Below are 19812 nucleotides of genomic sequence, written 5' to 3' on the forward strand. Positions count from 1 at the left end.
CAGTGTTGCTTCTTATCACTGGTAAATAAATTTCATTACTTCTACTGAGTATACATTCTAGATTTTAATTTTTCAAAGTGAAATTTGATGTGATATATTTTAATGAAATTTCTTATCTTGGTTTTGGTCTCACTTCATCCTTACATTAAAATATACAAGAAAGTGATACTTCACTTCAATTGTAATATGTATGCAAAGCAAAATATCTAATTAAAGCAGACAGATGATAAAGGTGATGGAAAATTATTTGTAGGCAAACTAGACACCCACATGCAATGCTAAGATGTCCCCAATTATAAATCCTACCCATTTGCAGGGCACAATTCAAATGATTATGCATTCATACGTGCTATTTTCCATAACTAATAAATACTTGCACACTGTAACACCAGACTTATGGTGTCCTTGTCACAATGGACATCTTTGCTCTTCAACCCCTTGCCCGAATGCTACACCAGATTACGCACTCATACCACTTTATCTCCAAAACTGCCCACAAACCTTCAATTCAGAGCTGTTAATGTAATTTCACCCACACACCCAAATGCCCTCATAGAATATGTTAATTGCCTGTTCTGTATCAGACAGAGTATTGCACCCCAGGCCACTAAGCACAGAGATATTATCCATCACACTGAAATATAATACCTTGTGAAAAGTTGTCTTTTCAGAGTAAACATTATCCCATTTCTGGCTTACATATTGTAATGGTTAAAATTTCACATGCTAAAATAAAAACTCTAATTCCTCTCTAGAAATCATTAATAAGGGCCTTCCCAAATCTCATATTTAATCCAGCTTCTAATTTCCTTAACTCGTGGCACTGAAAAGATACTCCGGTAAATATTTCTATGTGGTTAATAATTTATGTTATGCTTGGCAAAAAGGATTTAAAAAAAAAAAAAAACCTACAAAGAGCCTCCTCAAATCTTCAGTAGTGAACCTATTTCAGATTGTGAAACAAAAGGCAGTATATTAAATGCGGAAGACCATTACCCTTGTATTCCTTCCTATTGAGAGGTTAGATAATACAGGAATCATTTCCCATCAATAATCTACTTTTTCTATTGAGGGTGTAACTAAAAGGTAGAGGATGAAATATGGAAAAGTCTTTATCCATTTGCTTAATGGTTACTATCCCAGAAACCGGATAAGAATCTCTTGAACATGTTTAGTTCATAATTACATGTATTTTTCTTTGGGGTCTTAAATTTAATTGAATGGTATTTTTCACCATTTTCCTGAAAGGAAAAAAGAAAATATAGGTAACATACACTATTTCTCCTCCTGAAGAGAGTCTAATAACAAACAGTAAAGAAGGGGGGACAGAAAGAGAAATAACCTGCTATAGAAAGCTAGTATTAACCTTCAGAGACACCCATTTTATAAATATTAAACCTAAAGTAGGCAATTTTATTTGAATTAGAGAAGTAACTGTCATCGCAGTATGGCATTTCCCTGCACACAAGCTCTAAAGTCTTAAGCAACCTGCACAAAAGCACCTTGAGCTGGAATCCAAGCGCATGCGTTAAGCACAACTGGACGTGTCAAGGATTAGAATGAATGATCACAACCTGTGGTTTGAGGAGGAAAGTGAAGCAGGGGATGCAAGAGGAGGGGCTCCCCCTATGGAGATATGTTGCTTAGCTAATAAAATGAGTCCAAGATCTTTTTTCTGTCCTCCACTTACCCTACAGTGTCAGTATTGAATGTTTACATAGTAATATGTTCTTACTAGATGCTACTCTTCTAAGAGGCAAGAAACATGGCTTGCTAAAAGTAAACAACAGTTAAAATAACATTTTATCTTTGTGCACACATAATTTAAATGGCCAAACAGAACTTGGCTATTTTGTACCTGCCCCGAAAACAGGCTAACAACTACAAGTAACAGGTTATCTACTTAGTTTGGGATTCGTAAATGTCACTGCAAGATGACATTCCTTCACTTGATAGTGCAAGGCGTCACTCCATTATGGCACGAGCATTTCCATTGTTTGAAACAAAGAACTGAATGTGGACTTGGGGAGAAACAGTAGAGGAAGTAAATCAAATTTAAAAATATCAACTCAAAAAGTATTTACATTAATTAAATATTAACAGTATTTAAGGTAATAAGTGATCTACTCCCTGCCCAAGATGGAACAGCCCAAGGCCGTAGGTGACCCTGGCTGGAATTGATCAGACCCAGGGAGCCATCAGAAGGTGTCACTGAAGCAGCAGCAGTCTTTTCTTTCCTCAGTCCCATGTAGTTAGTTAGTTCTGACGTAGTGTTTATGAGAAGTAGCACCATGGCTGGGACATCTGGCTTGAGATCTGATGGGAATTTTGTTCTGCTGTCTGTGAGAACTGAGCTCTATAGAGGTGAACTGAAGTCTTCTCTAAATGGACTGGAAAGTAATAGTCCGTACTCTGAAATAAGCTCATCACTAGTTAATACTCTACCAAAGCATGTATGAAAGAACTTATGGGCCCCGATCTCCAGGAGTTTACAATCCTGTGTCATGTGGCTTATCTTCCATTTAAACAACAAAGCAAGGCAGTTTGAACACAATCTCCTTAAAAGTGGGGAGCTTGTCTTATGCTTTTACTTTTTTTTTTCCTGCCATACTACCCAGCATGCTATAGATATATAACCATCTCCTGGACTAAGCTGATTATCTGCCCAAATCACTACAGATCCACAATTTCTTATCTGAAACTTTTAGGAAGAGACGCATATTGAAATTCAGAATTTTCAGATTTTTAGAAGGGTGATAGGTACTTATTCCATATATTTATAAAACATCTCCAGCAGGGTCTGGTATAGAACCCCACAATCAAGCATATAAATATTTAATATAAATATAAATATTTCTGCAGTGGAAAATATGAGTATCCACCCACATTAAGAAAGTAATGGCTGTATGTAACTTCACAAGCGTCAACAATTCAGGTCAGATTTTGGTGCAAAATGAGGAACCTCTTTAGGTGCTTAGAGATTTTTGGAAATGTAAGTAACAAGTGTGGATCTATAATATGTATCATTGGAATGACAAGAGTTAGAGGCTAGAACAATCAAGATAAGGTCTGAAGAGGTAAAGATTACACAGTATTAGTGAGGACCTACACGTTATTGGTGAGGTGGTAGTACTCGTGTGACCAAACGGAGCGTACTGAGCTAGGTATGGTGGGGTGAGATCACAGAGCGCCAGGCAGAGTCCCAAGTCTCGGGAGCAACACGATGAAAGCAGGCCTGGCAGATACTAATCTGACTGATGATGAGGATGAGGATGATGATGATATGATGAGTGTGGCCAGGTCCTCAGAGTGCAAGGCATCCAGCGTTTTACTACCAATAGTTGGGAACAGAGAAGGGGAAATAAGAGAAGGCAGAAAACACCAATAGACGAAAATCAAGTGTGTGCATTCTGCAAGCATATACAAAAAGAGAGAATAAGAGGAAAAAAGACATACATGCAGGCCACATGCTTCATTAGAAGTTTATGGAACAGAGGTATACTTGTCTGTGAAAAGAATAAGAGTGTGGATAACAGCAGAGATTAATACTATAGATTGATTGAGTTGAATCGTGAGAACAATCACATTCCATTCAGGAAAACAGAACATAGATTTTTTCAAAAGCACAATGAAAGGAGAAAGAAATACCAGCTCAATTGTAGGAGGGAGTTTATTATATTATAGGGCAAGCTAATCTTGAAGAACTGACAAAGACTGTAAAATGCTCGGCCTAGTGAGTGAGCAGCTCATGTTACAGACACTGAACCAATTGTGAGGTTGGGGAGGAGTACAAGAGACAGGGCTGTGATTCATTGATAAAAATGGGTCAGACGTTTGCGCCCCAATAAATGATGAAGGAGAATCCGAGTTGAACCAAGGAATTCTGATTGAAAGCATCATGCATGATTACAGATGAAAGATCAAGGAGGAAGAAAAGTTGCCCAAGGCCTGAAAATGACAAGATGCAACCAAATGGGAGGGGTTAAATGTTATCACATGGAGGAAAATACTGCTGCTCCCATGAAGATGGGGAGCAGCTGGAGGTTCAGAAATAAACCTTCCTGTTCAGAGATGAAGCGTGTTGTATTAAAGAAGGGTGGCATGCACTTGGAAGACGAGTCATGCTTTCCTAACAGACCAGAATGGGTAACACATCAAAGAGAGTGAGCACCATCTGTGTGTTAAAGGAAAAGGCATAATGTTTGCTTTTGATCGTAATCTGTTTGTTGTTGTTTTTTTAATGTTGCATTTCTATGTAATGAAGAAGAGGGAAAGAATGTAGCCAACGTAAGTGGATTCAAAAGCTGCACAAATTGTCTATCATTTTTCCTCCAAAGAAACTGAGAGTGCTTTGCTAGAATTTCATTTTTAGTTTACAAACAGTATTGATAGAAGAGATAAACGTTCTTGGAAAGACTTGTGCAGGATTTCACAGTAAGTCTAGGTGCTCTACTGTGTTTGCAGAACACGAGGCCTCCAACAAATGTGCATGGTACGTGGCAGACCCAAGAAACAGGCCACCTGGAAAAGTATCCTCCTGACAACTATTTGTGGCTGGAGGATTTGCTAACAGCCACCATTAAGGATGAAAGTTTTATTGCTTAGCATGTTCAATAACTGAATGTAAAGACCCATTTTAATTTTTTCCTGCTAAAATCAATTTTGAATACTATACCATCTTATATTTAGTATGATTTCGGGAAATATAAATTTTTAAAAACAAATATATAAGGAAGCTAAGTAGTACAAATTTCTTTTCTGTGGCACAGAACCCAGGTTAACTTTAGATCCTTTAAATGTGTAGAAGTGAGATGGAAAGGATCTTGCTTTTATTTCCAGCTTTTCTCATCCAGAATTATGACATTTCAAGCTCATGTTCATTTATGAATATGTATTTTAACTTAGCATCGTTTAGACTTCTCCATCAAAGTGACCAGGGCCCAGAAGCATACATGATGTGTGGGTGTGCATGTGTGCTCATGCATGAGTGCATGTGTAGCTGGGGTGGAGAACGATGGCGCGAGGCACTAGAATAAGGAAGAAAGAGAACAAAGGAAGCAGCTGCCCCACACACAAGGGGAGAAGATAAGCACTAAGATTATAGGGTTTAAAATCTACTCATAGAACTCATGGAGAAAAGTCATAAAATATGACAAATATCCAGAAGGAGGAGGAGGTGTAACAGTACAAAGCCCTCTATTTATTTTATAAAACCATTTTAGTTAAATGTGTTCAGTTCAAAACGAAAAGAGAAGGCTCCGAATATTTACAGGGCTAACGCCAACAAAATGCCTGAATGTTTCCCTATTTTGTGAAATGTTGGGAAAAAAAAAAAAAAAAAAAAACCTACCTCAAGTACTTGGCTACAAATCTGTGCAACAGACCTTTAACAGGGCAAGCTGGATGACAAAGTGAGCTGTTCTGAAAAAATACATGCACTTCACATTGTAGTTGAACTTTTTTTAACTTACCAGGAGATGACATACATACATATATTTCAACTGTTTTTAATTTTAGAGTTTTTTTTTTTTTCCTTATGAGGTTCCACCCATATGTTCAGAGGGGTCATATGACATCTCCTTATAAATAGCTTTCAAATGGCAATATACACTGGTACGGAGTCCTGTTCTATACAGATGTAAAGGCACCTGATGTGTTGGGAAAGGGCGATGTATTAAACTGCAGCCACTGAACATCTTCTGGGTACAATCCCAGAGGCTGTGGGATAACAGGTACTTAAGTCTAAGACTGTCCTTAATAACTGATGGATCCAAAGCAATAGATTTGTTTAGCCCTTTCCATGCGAGGAATTGTAAAACGTTAGTGCAAGAGGACCTCAGGAAATATTCAGAAACAAATGCCCTTCTTTCACATATGAGGGAACAGAGTTCCAGAGAAGTAAAAGGATTTCTCCAAGGATTCACTCATGACAGAGCTGGGACACAAATCCAGATACACATTTTTTGACACCCAGGCCAGGGATCTTTCCCAGCATTTGCAATACAGTGTGGACTTTCGAGCTAGCCTGCCTGGGTTCTAACCGTGGCTCTTGTAGCTGGGCGACACTGGTAATGTTATTTAATACTCTGAGCTTCAGTTTGCTCATCTGGAAGCTGAGGACAATGCTAGCACGTACCTCACCAGGTTATGAGCACTGCATGTGTTAATACAAAACACATAAGACAATGCCTAGCATTTAACACATGCCAAATAAATGTAAGCTCTAATTAGTGTTAATAAATATTCTTTCAGTCGGTAGGCAACAAGACATAGAAGAGCCCAAACCTAGAAGCCCTTTATAGAAATGACCTTGGAGAAATCAATCCCTCAAAGCCTTATTTTCCTCATCTATAGAATAAGGAATACAGGAATTCCTACTTGAGAAGGTGACTGTAAGGATTAAATGAGATAGTTCATGTGAAATATTTACAACAGTGTCTGGCACATAAGTTTATGCTCAATAAATAATAGGTAGTATTCACAATACAATAATTCAATGAAAGCTTTTAACGTCCTTTCACAAACCTATTTCCTCCCTACTCACTCCTACCTCCTTCTGCCTTTCAAAACCTTTATCCATCCCTATACCCAATAAAGAGGAGTAGGGAATCTGTTATTCAACATTAAATAAAGGAAGGAAGAAAAAAGTTTTTAAAAAAGAGGATTTAATTTACTATATAAATAGCCAAATTTATCCAATCAGTGGATAAGAGCTTACTCTAGAGAGAGGAAAAAGTGGATGCATGAGAACACTTTCTACTTACCAGCATATCTTTTAGGGCCTTATCGTAGTATAGCAGCAATTTTGTTAAATGCAGAATTAGTTAATAAATGAACTAAAAGACATGCTTTTCTCTCATACACTGTTGGTAGCAGTGTATGTTGGTCTAAAATATAAATTGTTTTGCAACAGCCATCAAAATAAAAACCCATATATCCATTAATTTTCACTTTTTAGATTTTCATCTAATAGATATGCTTCCATGTGTACCAAAATTTGTTTGTACAAGCTAATCACTGCAGCTAAATGTAAAGCTGATTTTGTAATTCTTATTTCAAGATTTTAGATAACTTTCCAGTATCTAGTCATATGTACCTATTGTTGAAGATTTTAATGGAGAAGTGATATCTTCATATTAGACCCTAGAAATTAAGTAAATGGAATAATCATAAACAACTTTAAAATATGCTCTGCTAACCATGATTATAATCTACTAACTTTCTGTGACAGTGCATTTTACTTAGCCTTGAGCACAATTTGCTAGAGGAAAAAATGCTTATTAACAACGTTATGCTTGATGCCAAATTTTGATTTAAAAACATGAAGCATTTTGGGGAGTGATATCACTAAGATGGCAGAGTAGGAGAGCCCAATCTCCATCCCCTCACAAATCAACAATTAGATAGCTATCCACAAACAAAAACAGCTCTGGAAGAGCTCAGGAGTCCTGAGAAACTTCAGCGGAACAGTGGAACAAAAACACCTGAGAACAACCACATGAAAGGGGAAGGAAGAACAGCTTCATTTTGCCTGCATCATCCCATCCTCCAGGCCAACACTGGTCAACCAGAGGGAACTTTCCAGCTAGTAAGAGTTCCCCTTGCTAGAAAGGGAGGGTGGGTTAAACAACCAGCTTCCTCAGCCTTTTGGGACACCACAGGAAGGCTCCACTTTGGTTTCACCCCACCCAGAGACCAGCAAAGCTGAGTTATATAGAGACAGCTAGAAACAAGAGAGAAGAGCAGGGGCGAGCAATATCAGCCATGCACTGGGAGCAACCATACTTCCCCAGTGACCAGCTCTGCAGACAACCCAAGTAACTTTCATCACTGAAGAAAACAACAGCCAAAACAGGTGCATGGGACCACTGCAGATTTTACCAGTTTTCACTCTAAGGTATTTGTGTTTGCAGACCACAAGCTACCATGTCCTTCCCATTCCCTCCCCTCCCTTATCCCATTGCAGCCCAGGATCCTCTTCACCAGCAAATATCCCAGACTCTTGCTATAACGCATGTGCTTGGAGCTAGTCCCTCAAGCTTGTGCATGTGCATACCACCAACTTATACCCATCTCTGGCCTGTGGCAAGACCCTGTATAAAGTACACACTGACAGTCAAGGCCCCCACAGTTGCTTGTGGGCCCATATTCAGCGCTATATCTCTAGTCACTGGCCTATATTACCAGGCTTACTTATAGGATTTATGGGACACCATTAAGAAAAACAATCTATGCATTCCTGAGGTCTCACTGGAGAGAAAGGGGCAGAGAAAGAGGCAGACTACTTATTTAAAGAAATAATGGCTAAGAATGTCCCAAACCTGGGGAGATTTGGAGATTCCCAGTTCGTGAAGGTAATAGATCACCCCATAATTTCAATTCAAAACAATTTTCTCCAAGTCACATTATAATAAAACTACCTAAAAAAAAAGACAAAGAAAGAATTTTAAAATCAGCAAAGGAGGAAGAATTTCTCTTAAACAAGGGAACCCCTATAATGATTTAAGTGCATTTCTCAGCAGAGACTTACCAGGCCAAGAGAGAGTAGGATGATATATTCAAGGTGCTAAAAGAAAACACAAAGTGCCAATCAAGAATACTTTACGCAGAAAAATTGCCCAGCAGAAGTGAAGGCAAGATAAAGACTTTCCCCAAACACACAAAAACTCAGGGAGCTCATCACCTCTAGATCTGCATTACAAGAAACACTAAAAGGAGTTCTTCAAGTTGAAATGAAGGATGCTAATCAGTAACATGAAAATATACAAAAATATAAAACAATGCTAAAAGTAAGTGTATAGTAAGATTCAGACTACTCTAATATGGTGGTGTGCTAACTTCTTCACACCAGTATAAAAGTTAAAGAATAAAAACATTAAAAAATGGCTTATCTAAAATTATTTTTTTCATATATATATGTATATACATATATATATATATATATATATATATATACACACACACAATTTTTTCATATATATATATGAAAAAACATACATACATACCTGGGTGCCAAAAAAATGTATACACACTTTAAAAGAGGTTATCTATGTTCAAGCAGTAGTTTGCTGTAATCAGAAGTATCTGGATGCTAATGGTCACTACTTTGAGCACCTCTTGTAATTGCAGAAGTCAAACGTGACTTGTATTCATCTGTTATTATAGGTATATATTGAGTATTACAATTTTAATACAATTTTCCTTTCTTAAAATGTGTATACATTTTTTGGCACCTTCTATATGTATTATATATAAATAATATATATTATTACCTATTATATACATATATATATATATATATATATATATATATATATATATATATATGCTTCTTTACTTATCAAATAACAAGAGCTATTAAAAGGTATAATAGCTACATAATTTTGAAGTGGTGGTGAGTGAAAATTATATTTCAAGACATCTACAACAACTCTAATGTGATTTTAAAAATGGACAATTTTATGGGTTACAAAGTCACAGGTACTGCCAATTCCACTGTGTGGTTTGTTGCCTACATTCATAATTGAAGGAAATGTTGAATTTCAATTAGAGGTTATTAAAAAAAATTTTTTTTCAATTTTTTTCCCCTCTTCATAAAATAGGACTTTCTGAATTCTAACCACTAACCCCCTGAGCATCAGTAGATCCTAGGATAAAAATTCCTTGTCTTAGGCTTCTTATAAACAAGAGAAATTTATTTCTCTCAGTTCTGGAGACTAGGAAGTCTAAGATCAAGGTGGCAGCAGACTTGGTGTCTGGTTCACAGAGGGCTGCCTACTCTGTGTCTTCACATGGAGGAAGCTAAGATAATTTCTTAATGAGTATACAACAGTACTGTGATTATGAAAAAGATAAAATCATAAGATAAGGGACAAGTGTGCCCACTCTCACCACTCCTATTCAATAGTGTCAGAGTTATTAGGCAAGAAAGTAAATAAAAGGCCTCCAAATTAGAAAGGAAAAAGTAAAATTCTCTATATTTGCTGATGACATGATCTTGTACACATATACTAAGTCAAGATCTTGGATTTATAATTTGAGTAGCTGGTAGTAGCTCTAACAATTTGGCTAGATGACTGAAATCCAGGCCCAAAGGTGGACTGCACTAAATGAAGGTCAAATTCTGGCATTTCCTTGGAATACTCTAAAGGAAAGTATTCAAGAGCTTAAGGAGACCAAATATTACGGTGAAATTATCATGTAAGACCTGTTTAGCTACTTCTTAACTATGCCTTCCAAGAGATTCCTGAGGACCTTCTCTTGACCAATTCTATATGAACTGCATTTGTGACGGGAGCGCTGGGATCCCTGAATAACTCTGTGGTGTCTACTCTCTGTAAGTCAAGAATGACAGTGGGTATTGCTGCCAATAAACTGGCTCCCTGAATCAAATGGAGAAAATGGCATCCTAAGATGGCAGAGACCAAGCGGCAGCACTTAACCACTAGAAAAAGGTGGGTGTGGTGCCAGACTGAAAATCCTTGGACACTAATTTTTGTTTGAAACTGTAATTACCTCATAACACATCCAACTGTGTTAGAAAAGCTTTAGAATACATACATAGTTTACATTTCTCCCCACTTAACTTTCACTCTACATCCTCACAGCTATTTTCACTTTTAAGGTTACCAGAGATACATTACCAGATACTTCTGTTCTCAACAATGGTTCCTCCCTACACCCCAGGGTGTAATATTTTTCTCCAGGGTGTAATTATTTTTTTTAAATTAGAAAATATGTGCCCGTTACTTGAAAAATCTGCACAGTGAAAAGTACATAAAGTTTTTAAAAATCGTGTAAAAAAAGGGTTGATGTGGAACATGGAGAAAACAGCAGGACATTATCTTCAAAAATGCATTCATGAATGTTACAATAACTGATTTTGATAACCCAACTACATCTTGACAGTTCCTCTTACTGGTTTTAAGTCATATCACTTTGGTTACCTATCTCTCACACTAGGTCAGGGCATTAAAACATCAAAATTTCTGAACTGCGGTTGCATTAGTTAAACAAAAAGTTTGCAATAGGTTGGAATTTTGATCTAAAATAAAGGTTTAATAGAAACATAATTAGGTTAAGAAAATCAAAATAACTGTGAAGATGTGTGGATTGACAGGACAATCCTTTGTAGCTGGCTGTTACGCGTGCCCACAGAAATGGAAGCCGACCATTTTCACAGAGTACAGGTAATCCCCATTTAACATGGTTGTTAGGTTCCTAAAAAATGCCATGTTATATGAATCCATGTTATATGAAACAAACAAAAAGGGGGTTAATTTCCAAAAATTAAAAAGAACATACTATTATATTTTTATGAATAGAAATATCTTTATTAAAGCAATTTCACCAAAAGTATAACATATTAACATGTATTAAATAATGTTTTCTTCTCATCACTACTAAGCTTTTATTACATTCCATGTCGTTCGGGTATTTCCCTTATGTTGAATGAGATATTTTTTGCTCTTAAAAGCTCTTATCATGCTCCATGTTGTTTGGGGATTTCTCTAATTCTCAAACTGTGTTAGAGTGAAACTGTGTTCTAGGATGCCGTGTTGTATGACGGTTTCCCCCAATTCTCGAACCGTGTTAGAGTGGAACCATGTTATAGAAGTGCTGTGTCACATGGGGGTTACCTGTACAGGTTTTACACAAGAGGAGGTTACAATCTAAGTTCATTTGGCACTTATCATCCTGGAGTACTGTATTTTGCTCCAGAAAACATATTTTATGAGAAATATTAAACTAGAATCTGCTCAAAGGAGAGGAAGGGAAGATAAACTATATCATATAAGGAATGGCTGAAAACACTGGAAACATTCAACTTGGTTTAAAAAACAGGGCAAGTCAGAGAACTTTAAATACTTGAAAAGCTACTAAAACAGTTCCTGAAGCGTTGTTGTAAATATTTGAGGTGTGTAGGAACAGCACATAGATTTTAAAAATACATGATCTTAGTAACTGAAGCTTAAAAGGCTTAATAGATTTTTGAGAATTATAGAAATCAAAATCAGAATTAAGTTGAAAGGAGGCTAGATTTCTAATTTTCTAGCAATTTTAACTATAAAACATGAAATATATAATGCATAGTGAAGCAGTAAAATTGTTAATGCCAAGTGTTTTAATTTGAGGCTGGATGGCTACCTTCTCAAGATCTTGAAGGAAATTTTGCTTTGAGTGGGAGGCTGGGCTATGAGACCTCAAATGGTATTTTCACCTCCAGGGCAATGACTCAAAGATTTGCCATCTGCTGCCTTGACAACTCTATTCACATTCCTCTTTTTTAGAAAAATTAAGTACTTGTGGCTCATAGGCAGTTAGTTCATTATGGGAAGAAAACAAAACAAAACAAAAAACCTACCATCAACAACAGGATTACTCAGTTGTAAAGGGCTCTAAAACAAAAATATAAACTGAGTCACTCTTGTGGAGAAAAACATCGTATCATATATTCATTATCAATCCTTGTCTATAAAAATTGTAATGGGGAAAGAGGGTGAGAGAATTGTGTGAGAACAATTCTGATGTTTGGACTTCCAATTACATATAGTAATTTGAGACATAAGTTGAGAAAATAATAAGGAAAATTAACCTAGTAAAGCAAAAATGGAAAATAAATTTAAGTATAAATTGCTTTTATGTAAACTGAATACAAAGGTAGACTTACAAAAGGTAAATTAGAGTTATTATTTATTATATCAACACTTATTACAGTCAATCATTTGTATTCTTAGCCCCTCTAATGGGTATGGAGTTACATTTTATTGTGGCTTAATTAGTATTTCTCTGAGGACTAATTATGCTGAGCATCTTTTCATTTGCTAACTAGAGTTTAGCATATCTTCTTTGATGCAAAGTCTATACAATCTGTCCATTTTTAAAAAATTGGGTTGCTGTCTTCCTATTCTTGAGTTGTTAGACTTCTGTATTCTGAATACGATTCTTTTGTCTATAGGTATGTGTGTTGCAGATATTTTTTTCCCAGTCTATTGTTCACTTTTGTTTTCTTAATGGTGTCTTTCATAGATCAAACATTTTTAACTTTCATGAATTTTACCTTATCACTTGTTTCCCTTTTATATTCCATGTTTTATGTTTTAGTGCAATTAATTGTGTGTGTGTGTGTGTGTGTGCGCGCGCGCGCATTTACAGGCACACATGGTTTTACAGTTTTACATCCAGTTCATAGCTCAGCAGGAAGTAACCACTGTTAACATTTTCAACTTTGCAGTTACCTTTTCTTGAATACAACCTGTAATTTCTCAGGTTCTACTTAAAAGTAAAGCCACTATTTTATATCATTTTTCTAAAGAAGTATATGTAGTTTCCATGGGAACATATACATCAATAATAAGGCATTTAAACTGTTTCAAACAAATACATTTGCATGGCATTTCTTTTAATAAACAGGATTGATAGCCTAAATAATTTCTGCCCACTCAACATTTGAAATTGAGATTATTACGTTCTGTAAAGTGCCAATAAATTTAAAATAGGAATCATTAAAACACCAAGCACTTCCTTCTAAAGATCTTTAACAATTCTCTTCTTCTGAAGTTACTTATATACATGAAATATTCTGCAGTTAGCAAGCTTTATATCTCATCTAATATTCATTGTAGTTAAAGTTACTGTAAAGATGTCATTCAAAGTGTATTTTAAGCTTTAGTGTCTATGTGAGCAGTCAGTCATAATTGTAAACCAACCATAAAACAATATATATATAATTTGCATTTTAAGAAAAAAATCATTTTCTTCTTTAAAATAAGGTGAAAAAACTTAAAGTAATTTTTGCTTATGTTAAATTGCTTTTTATAAAGACTCAATAATGTCTGGAAATAGCAATGGATCTTGAAATTAAAATCAATGAAAACATGTATAGAATAGAGACAGTAACTCATTAGCCAACTATCAATTATATATAGTTAAATATTACACTGAGAATCACATTAAGATATCTATGTAGAACATTAAACCCAAGTAGCAACAATGTTTTTGTCTTTTTTTCAATCTACCAGCTATATTATTTTCTGGGAAAATAATAAGAGTCAAAAGACAGAACTAGAAGGGGCCTTAAAATTCAACTTTATTCCCAATGCAGAAATGCCTCCTATAATACACAACAAAGGATAACAGCTGAGTCTTTTAAACAAGTCTAGTTAGAAAATATACATTACTTCTTGAGGTATCAGCCCCATTATCAGATAGACCTAATTATTGGAAAGGTCTTTTTAATACTCAGTATTCAAATCCATATTCCTATGACAATCATCTTTTGGTCCTAGATCTGTTTTAGAGGACTACAAAGAAAAAATATACTATTTAAATCACTAGAACAATGGGAAATCATAGTGGAAAAAAGCAGATAAGAGTTTTAGTATCAGGGTTTGGTATCATAATGTTGGCCTCATAAGATGAGTTAGAAAGCCCTGCCTCTTCTTCAATATTTTGGAAGAGTTTGAAGAGGACAGGTATTAAATCATCTTTGAATGTCTGGTAGAATTCACTAATGAAGCCATCTGGTCCTGGACTTTTTTTGGGGGAAGATTTTGGATGATGGTTTTAATTCCCTTACTGTTGATTGGTCTACTTAGATTTTTCAGTTCTTCATGACTCAGTCCAGGAAGGTTATATATTTATAAGAACTTGTTCATTTTTTTTTTCTATGTTATTGAATTTGGAGGTATATAGTCCTTCATAGTATTCTTCTATGATCCTTTGTATTTCTGTGGTATCCATAATTCTGATTCCAAAATCTTGTAAGAATAACACAAAACAAGAAAACTACAGACCAATATCTCTGATGAATACAGATGAAAAAATCCTAAACAAAATACTGGCAAATTGAATACAACTACATTAAAAAGATTACACATGACAATCAAATGGGGTTCATTCCATTTGATGGTTCAATATACACAAATTGTTCAACACGGATGGTTCAACATATGCAAATTGAACAATGTCATATACGACATAAACAAATTAAGGATAACAATCATATGACCATACGAACAGATGCAGAAAAAGCATTTGATAAGAAACAACATTTATTTATGATTAAAACACTTAATAAAATGGGTATAGAAGGAAAGTACCTCAACATAATAAAGGCCATCCACAACAAACCCTCAGCTAATACCATACTTAATGGTGAAAAAATGAAAGATTTTCCTCTATCATCAGGAACAAGACAAGATGCCCCCCCTCGCAACTGTTATTCAACATAGTATTGGAAGCCCTAGCCAGAGCAACTAGGCAAGAGAAAGAAATAAAGGCATTCAAATTGGGAATAAAGAAGTCAAATTGTCACTTTTTGCAGATGACATGATTCTTTATACAGAAAACCATAAAGGCTCCACTAAAAAACTATTAGAAACAAAAACAAATACAGTAAAGTTGCAGGATACAAAATCAATGTACAAAAATCCATTGTGTTCCTGTGTACTAACAATGAAATTTCAGAAAAAGGAATTGAAAAAAAAAAAAAAAACCCAAACAATTCCTTTTGCAATTGCAACATAAATAATAAAATATTTAGGAATTAACAAAGGACATAAAGGAACTATACACTGAAAACTATAAGACATACTTAAAAGAAATTGAAACAGATACAAAGAAATGAAAAGACATTCCATGTTCATGGATAGAAAAAATCAACAGAGTTCAAATGGCCATATTACCAAAAGAAGTATAGGGATTTAGCACAATCCTCATCAAAACCCCAATGACATTTTTTAAAGAAACAGAACAAAAAATTATCATATTTATATGGAATCAAAAAGACTCTGAATAGTCAAAGCAATTCTGAGGAAAAAAGAACAAGACTGGATATATAATACTCATTGATTTCAATTTATACTATACTGTGTTTTCCCGAAAATAAGACTTAGCTGGACCATAAGCTCTAATGCATCCTTTGGAGCAAAAATTAATATGAGACCCGGTATTGTATTGTATTATATTATATTATATTATATTATATTATATTATATTATATATTACATTACATTACATTACATTACATTACATTACATTATATTATACCAGGTCTTATAGTAAAAATAAGACCAGGTCTTATATTATAGTAAAATAAGACCAGGCCTTATATTAATTTTTGCTCCAAAAGATGCATTACAGCTGATGGTCCGGCTAGGTCTTATTTTCGGGGAAACACACTACATAGCAACAATAATCAAAATAGCATGGTATTGGAAGAAAAACAGACACATAGGCCAATGGAATACAACTGAGAACCCAGAAATAAACCCACATATATATGGGCAAATAATTACCGACAAAGGAGCCAATAAATAAATAAATAAGTAAATAAGTAAATAAATAAATAAAACAATTCAAAAAAGAAAGCCTCTTTAATAAATGATGCTGGGAAAAGCCACGTGTAAAAGAATGAAACTAGACTGCTATCTGTCACGACATACCCGAATTAACTCAAAATGGATCAAAGACCTAAATATAAGACCTGAAACAATAAGTTGCATAGAAGAAAGCATAGGTACTAAACTTATGGACTTTGGATTCAGAGAGGGTTTTATGAATTTGACCTCAAAGGCAAGAGGAGTAAAAGCTAAAATAAATGAATGGAACTATATCAACCTAAAAAACTTCTGTACAGCAAAAGATACCATCAACAATACAAAGAGGAAACAGAATGGGAGGAGGTATTTGCAAACAACACCTCTAAGGAGCTAATATCCAAAATATATAAAGAACTCATACAACTCTACAACACAAAACAAACAACCCAATTTAAAAATGGGCAGAGGAACTGAACAGATACTTTTCCCAAGAAGACATACAAACAGCCAATAGATGAAAAGATGCTCAACTTCATCAGCTGTTAGGGAAATATTAATCAAAACCACAATGACATACCACCTCGCACCAGTGAGAATGGTTATTATAAACAAGACAAGTAATAACAAGTATTGGACAAAAAGACATCTTCATACACTACTGGTGGGAATGTAAATTGGTACAGCCACTATGGAAAACAGTATGGAGGTTCCTCAAAAAATTAAGAATACAATTACCATATGACCCAGCAATCCCTCTTCTGGGTATCTACCCAAAAGAATCTGAAAACATTTAACTATAAAGATATAAGTACCTCTTTTCTATGTTCATTGCAGCATTATTCACAATGGCCAAGACATGGAAACAAATGATGGCCTTCAAGAGATGACTGGATAGGGGCCGGCCCGGTGGCTCAGGCGGTCAGAGCTCCATGCTCCTAACTCCGAAGGCTGCCGGTTCGATTCCCACATGGGCCAGTGGGCTCTCAACCACAAGGTTGCCAGTTCAACTCCTCGACTCCCGCAAGGGATGCTGGGCAGCGCCCCCTGCAACTAAGATTGAACATGGCACCTTGACTGAGCTGCAACGGCAACTGGACCTGGAGCTGAGCTGCGCCCTCCACAACTAAGACTGAAAGGACAACAACTTGAAGCTGAATGGCACCCTCCATAACTAAGACTGAAAGGGCAACAACTTGACTTGGAAAAAATAAAAAATATATAAAAAAGAAAAAATAAATTAAAAAAAAAGAGAGAGATGATTGGGTAAAGAAGATGTGGTACATATGCATATACACAATAGAATACTACTGAGCCATAAGATGAAATACTGCCATTTGAAACAACATGGATGGATCTTGAGATTATCATGCTAAGTGAAATAAGTCAAACAGAAAAAGTCAAGAACCATATTACTTCACCCATATATGGAATATAAAACTGAAAGCAACAAATGAACAAGACAAACAAGCAAACATAAACTCATAGACACAGATAATAGTTTGGTGGTTACAAGAGGGCAAGAAGGGAGGGAAGGTGGTAGAAGAGGGTAAAGGGGGTCAAATACTATATGGTGACAGAAGGAGAGCTGACTCTGGGTGGTGAACCCATGGTACGATATATAGATGATGTATTATAGAATTGTACACTTGAAACCTATATAATTTTACTAAGGAATGTCACCCCAATAAATTCAATTTTAAAAAAGTAGATAAGCAATTATGTATTCATATAAGTGCTAAATGAACTCAGGCTGGGTCTCTTGGAAAAACAAGTAGTAGTCCTGAAAGAATTCATCATAAAGGATGATCCTGAATGTGTTACACATGTATTTGGTAGTAATCAGCACACACAGGTAAGGAAAGTGAGTTGTGACATGTTTGTCCATATGGCAATGGTTTTAACAGGCCTAATTATTTCTGAAAAGTACATGTATGGAGCATCACTGATTCAAACTAAAGTAGTACTCTAGATACTTTTTCTCTCCCAAACAATGGGTTTTATTAATTTCTTAGTAACAAAATGCTGTTTAGTCTGAATTACATGATTAACTTTTTAATGTACATGCCCAAGGAAATATATATGTTACATTGGGACTTATTTCTTCTCAGAATCAGATTCCAAAACAGCAAATAATAGATTATAAAACAAAACAAAACACTGAGTTAACAATAGGCTAATTGCTTTTCCTGCACATATTCTTAATTAAGAATATTTCAGTAAAGCAAACAAAGGGAGATTACTGTACCTAAAACTGAGAGGACAAATATCTTGGCGTAAGAATATGTGCCAAAGAATCAACAAAATAAATTTGGATTCATGCCACAACCAAACATACCAGTGGTCAAAACATGTCTCTGGGGAAAGAGAGTGCTAACCATGTCTACCACCATCCTAGGAACAGGAAATTTGTACTATGGTTGTTTGGTAACTATGGAAACTTATCTGACAAGTTGCCAAGGCAGACTGGGTGAAAGATTCTCATACTCATATAAGAAAATGAACTAATTTAGTGGCTCTAGGTCAGATGACTAAGGTTAATTCATCCAAGGATAAGCTGTGGTCTTAAAACAAACCTTTTCTTTGTTTTTCTATACATTAAAGTTTTAAAATTTTCTTAATTGTTGGCATTTTAAAGATTTCTAAACCAACAGGCATCTTGAATTTAACTTATTATTTCTAGCTGATTTCTAACTTATAGTATTAAAAAAGAAATTACGGACTCTGTTTCATCAATGAGTTTTTTTTAACCAATAAACTCTTTAGGAACATTTAAATGTTTCAAACACGCTTTCTTCATATTTAAGAGGTTTCAAACTTAAAATTTTATTTTAATGCAAACGTTCATTCTAATTTCATTTCATTTAAGACATCTGAATAGATTAAAAAATAATCAAAAGTGTTAAGTATTCAGTAAATCTGTTATTAAATGAATTTTATTTTAAATAAAGTCATTGAGTATCCATTTTCTGGCTCTTCCTGAAATATCTTATGCTGTTTTTTAGTTACTCCAAAATTTTATGAAACAGAAACTAAAAGTAAAATATTAAATAAATGATATAACACATAGCAAACCACAAAATTAGAACCCAGGTTACCATCCAGCTCTTAAAGTTTTATCTAAATAAGCTTATTGCATCCAATTACACTATGGAAAGTAACTACCATGTTTCCCTGAAAATAAGATGTAGTTGGACCATCAGCTCTAATGCATTTTTTGGAGCAACAATTAATATAAGAGCCAGTCTTATTTTAATATAAGAATGAGTCTTATATAATATAATATCAGACCGGGTCTTATATTAATTTTTGCTCTAAAAGACGCATTAGAGCTGATGGTCCAATTACGTCTTATTTTAGGGGTAACATGGTATCACAATAACAAGTACTTTTACCATAGTTCACATTGGTAAATTTTATTCTAAAGTACCTATTCCTCTAATTAGCTTAAGAAGATTTTTTTAGAGGAGGTTAAGATGTAGGAGCCGTTTCA

General features: G+C 35.0%; 1 protein-coding gene across 3 annotated transcripts in view; it reads right to left on the bottom strand.

Annotated features, from left to right (window-relative positions):
- Positions 1-19812, bottom strand: part of NECTIN3 (nectin cell adhesion molecule 3) — a 123524-nt gene that overhangs the window by 21180 nt on the left and 82532 nt on the right. The window contains exon 8 of one of the 3 annotated variants that reach the window (XM_074332182.1): positions 17184-17372. The exons of the other annotated variants lie outside the window; for them this stretch is intronic. Coding sequence (XP_074188283.1) covers positions 17199-17372 — 174 coding nt within the window. The 3' untranslated portion in view covers positions 17184-17198. Of the gene's footprint in view, positions 1-17183; positions 17373-19812 lie in introns of those variants that run through there. 3 annotated transcript variants of the gene reach the window in all.

This window comes from Rhinolophus sinicus, linkage group LG01 (genome assembly GCF_036562045.2).
Source record: "Rhinolophus sinicus isolate RSC01 linkage group LG01, ASM3656204v1, whole genome shotgun sequence".
NCBI lineage: Eukaryota > Metazoa > Chordata > Mammalia > Chiroptera > Rhinolophidae > Rhinolophus > Rhinolophus sinicus.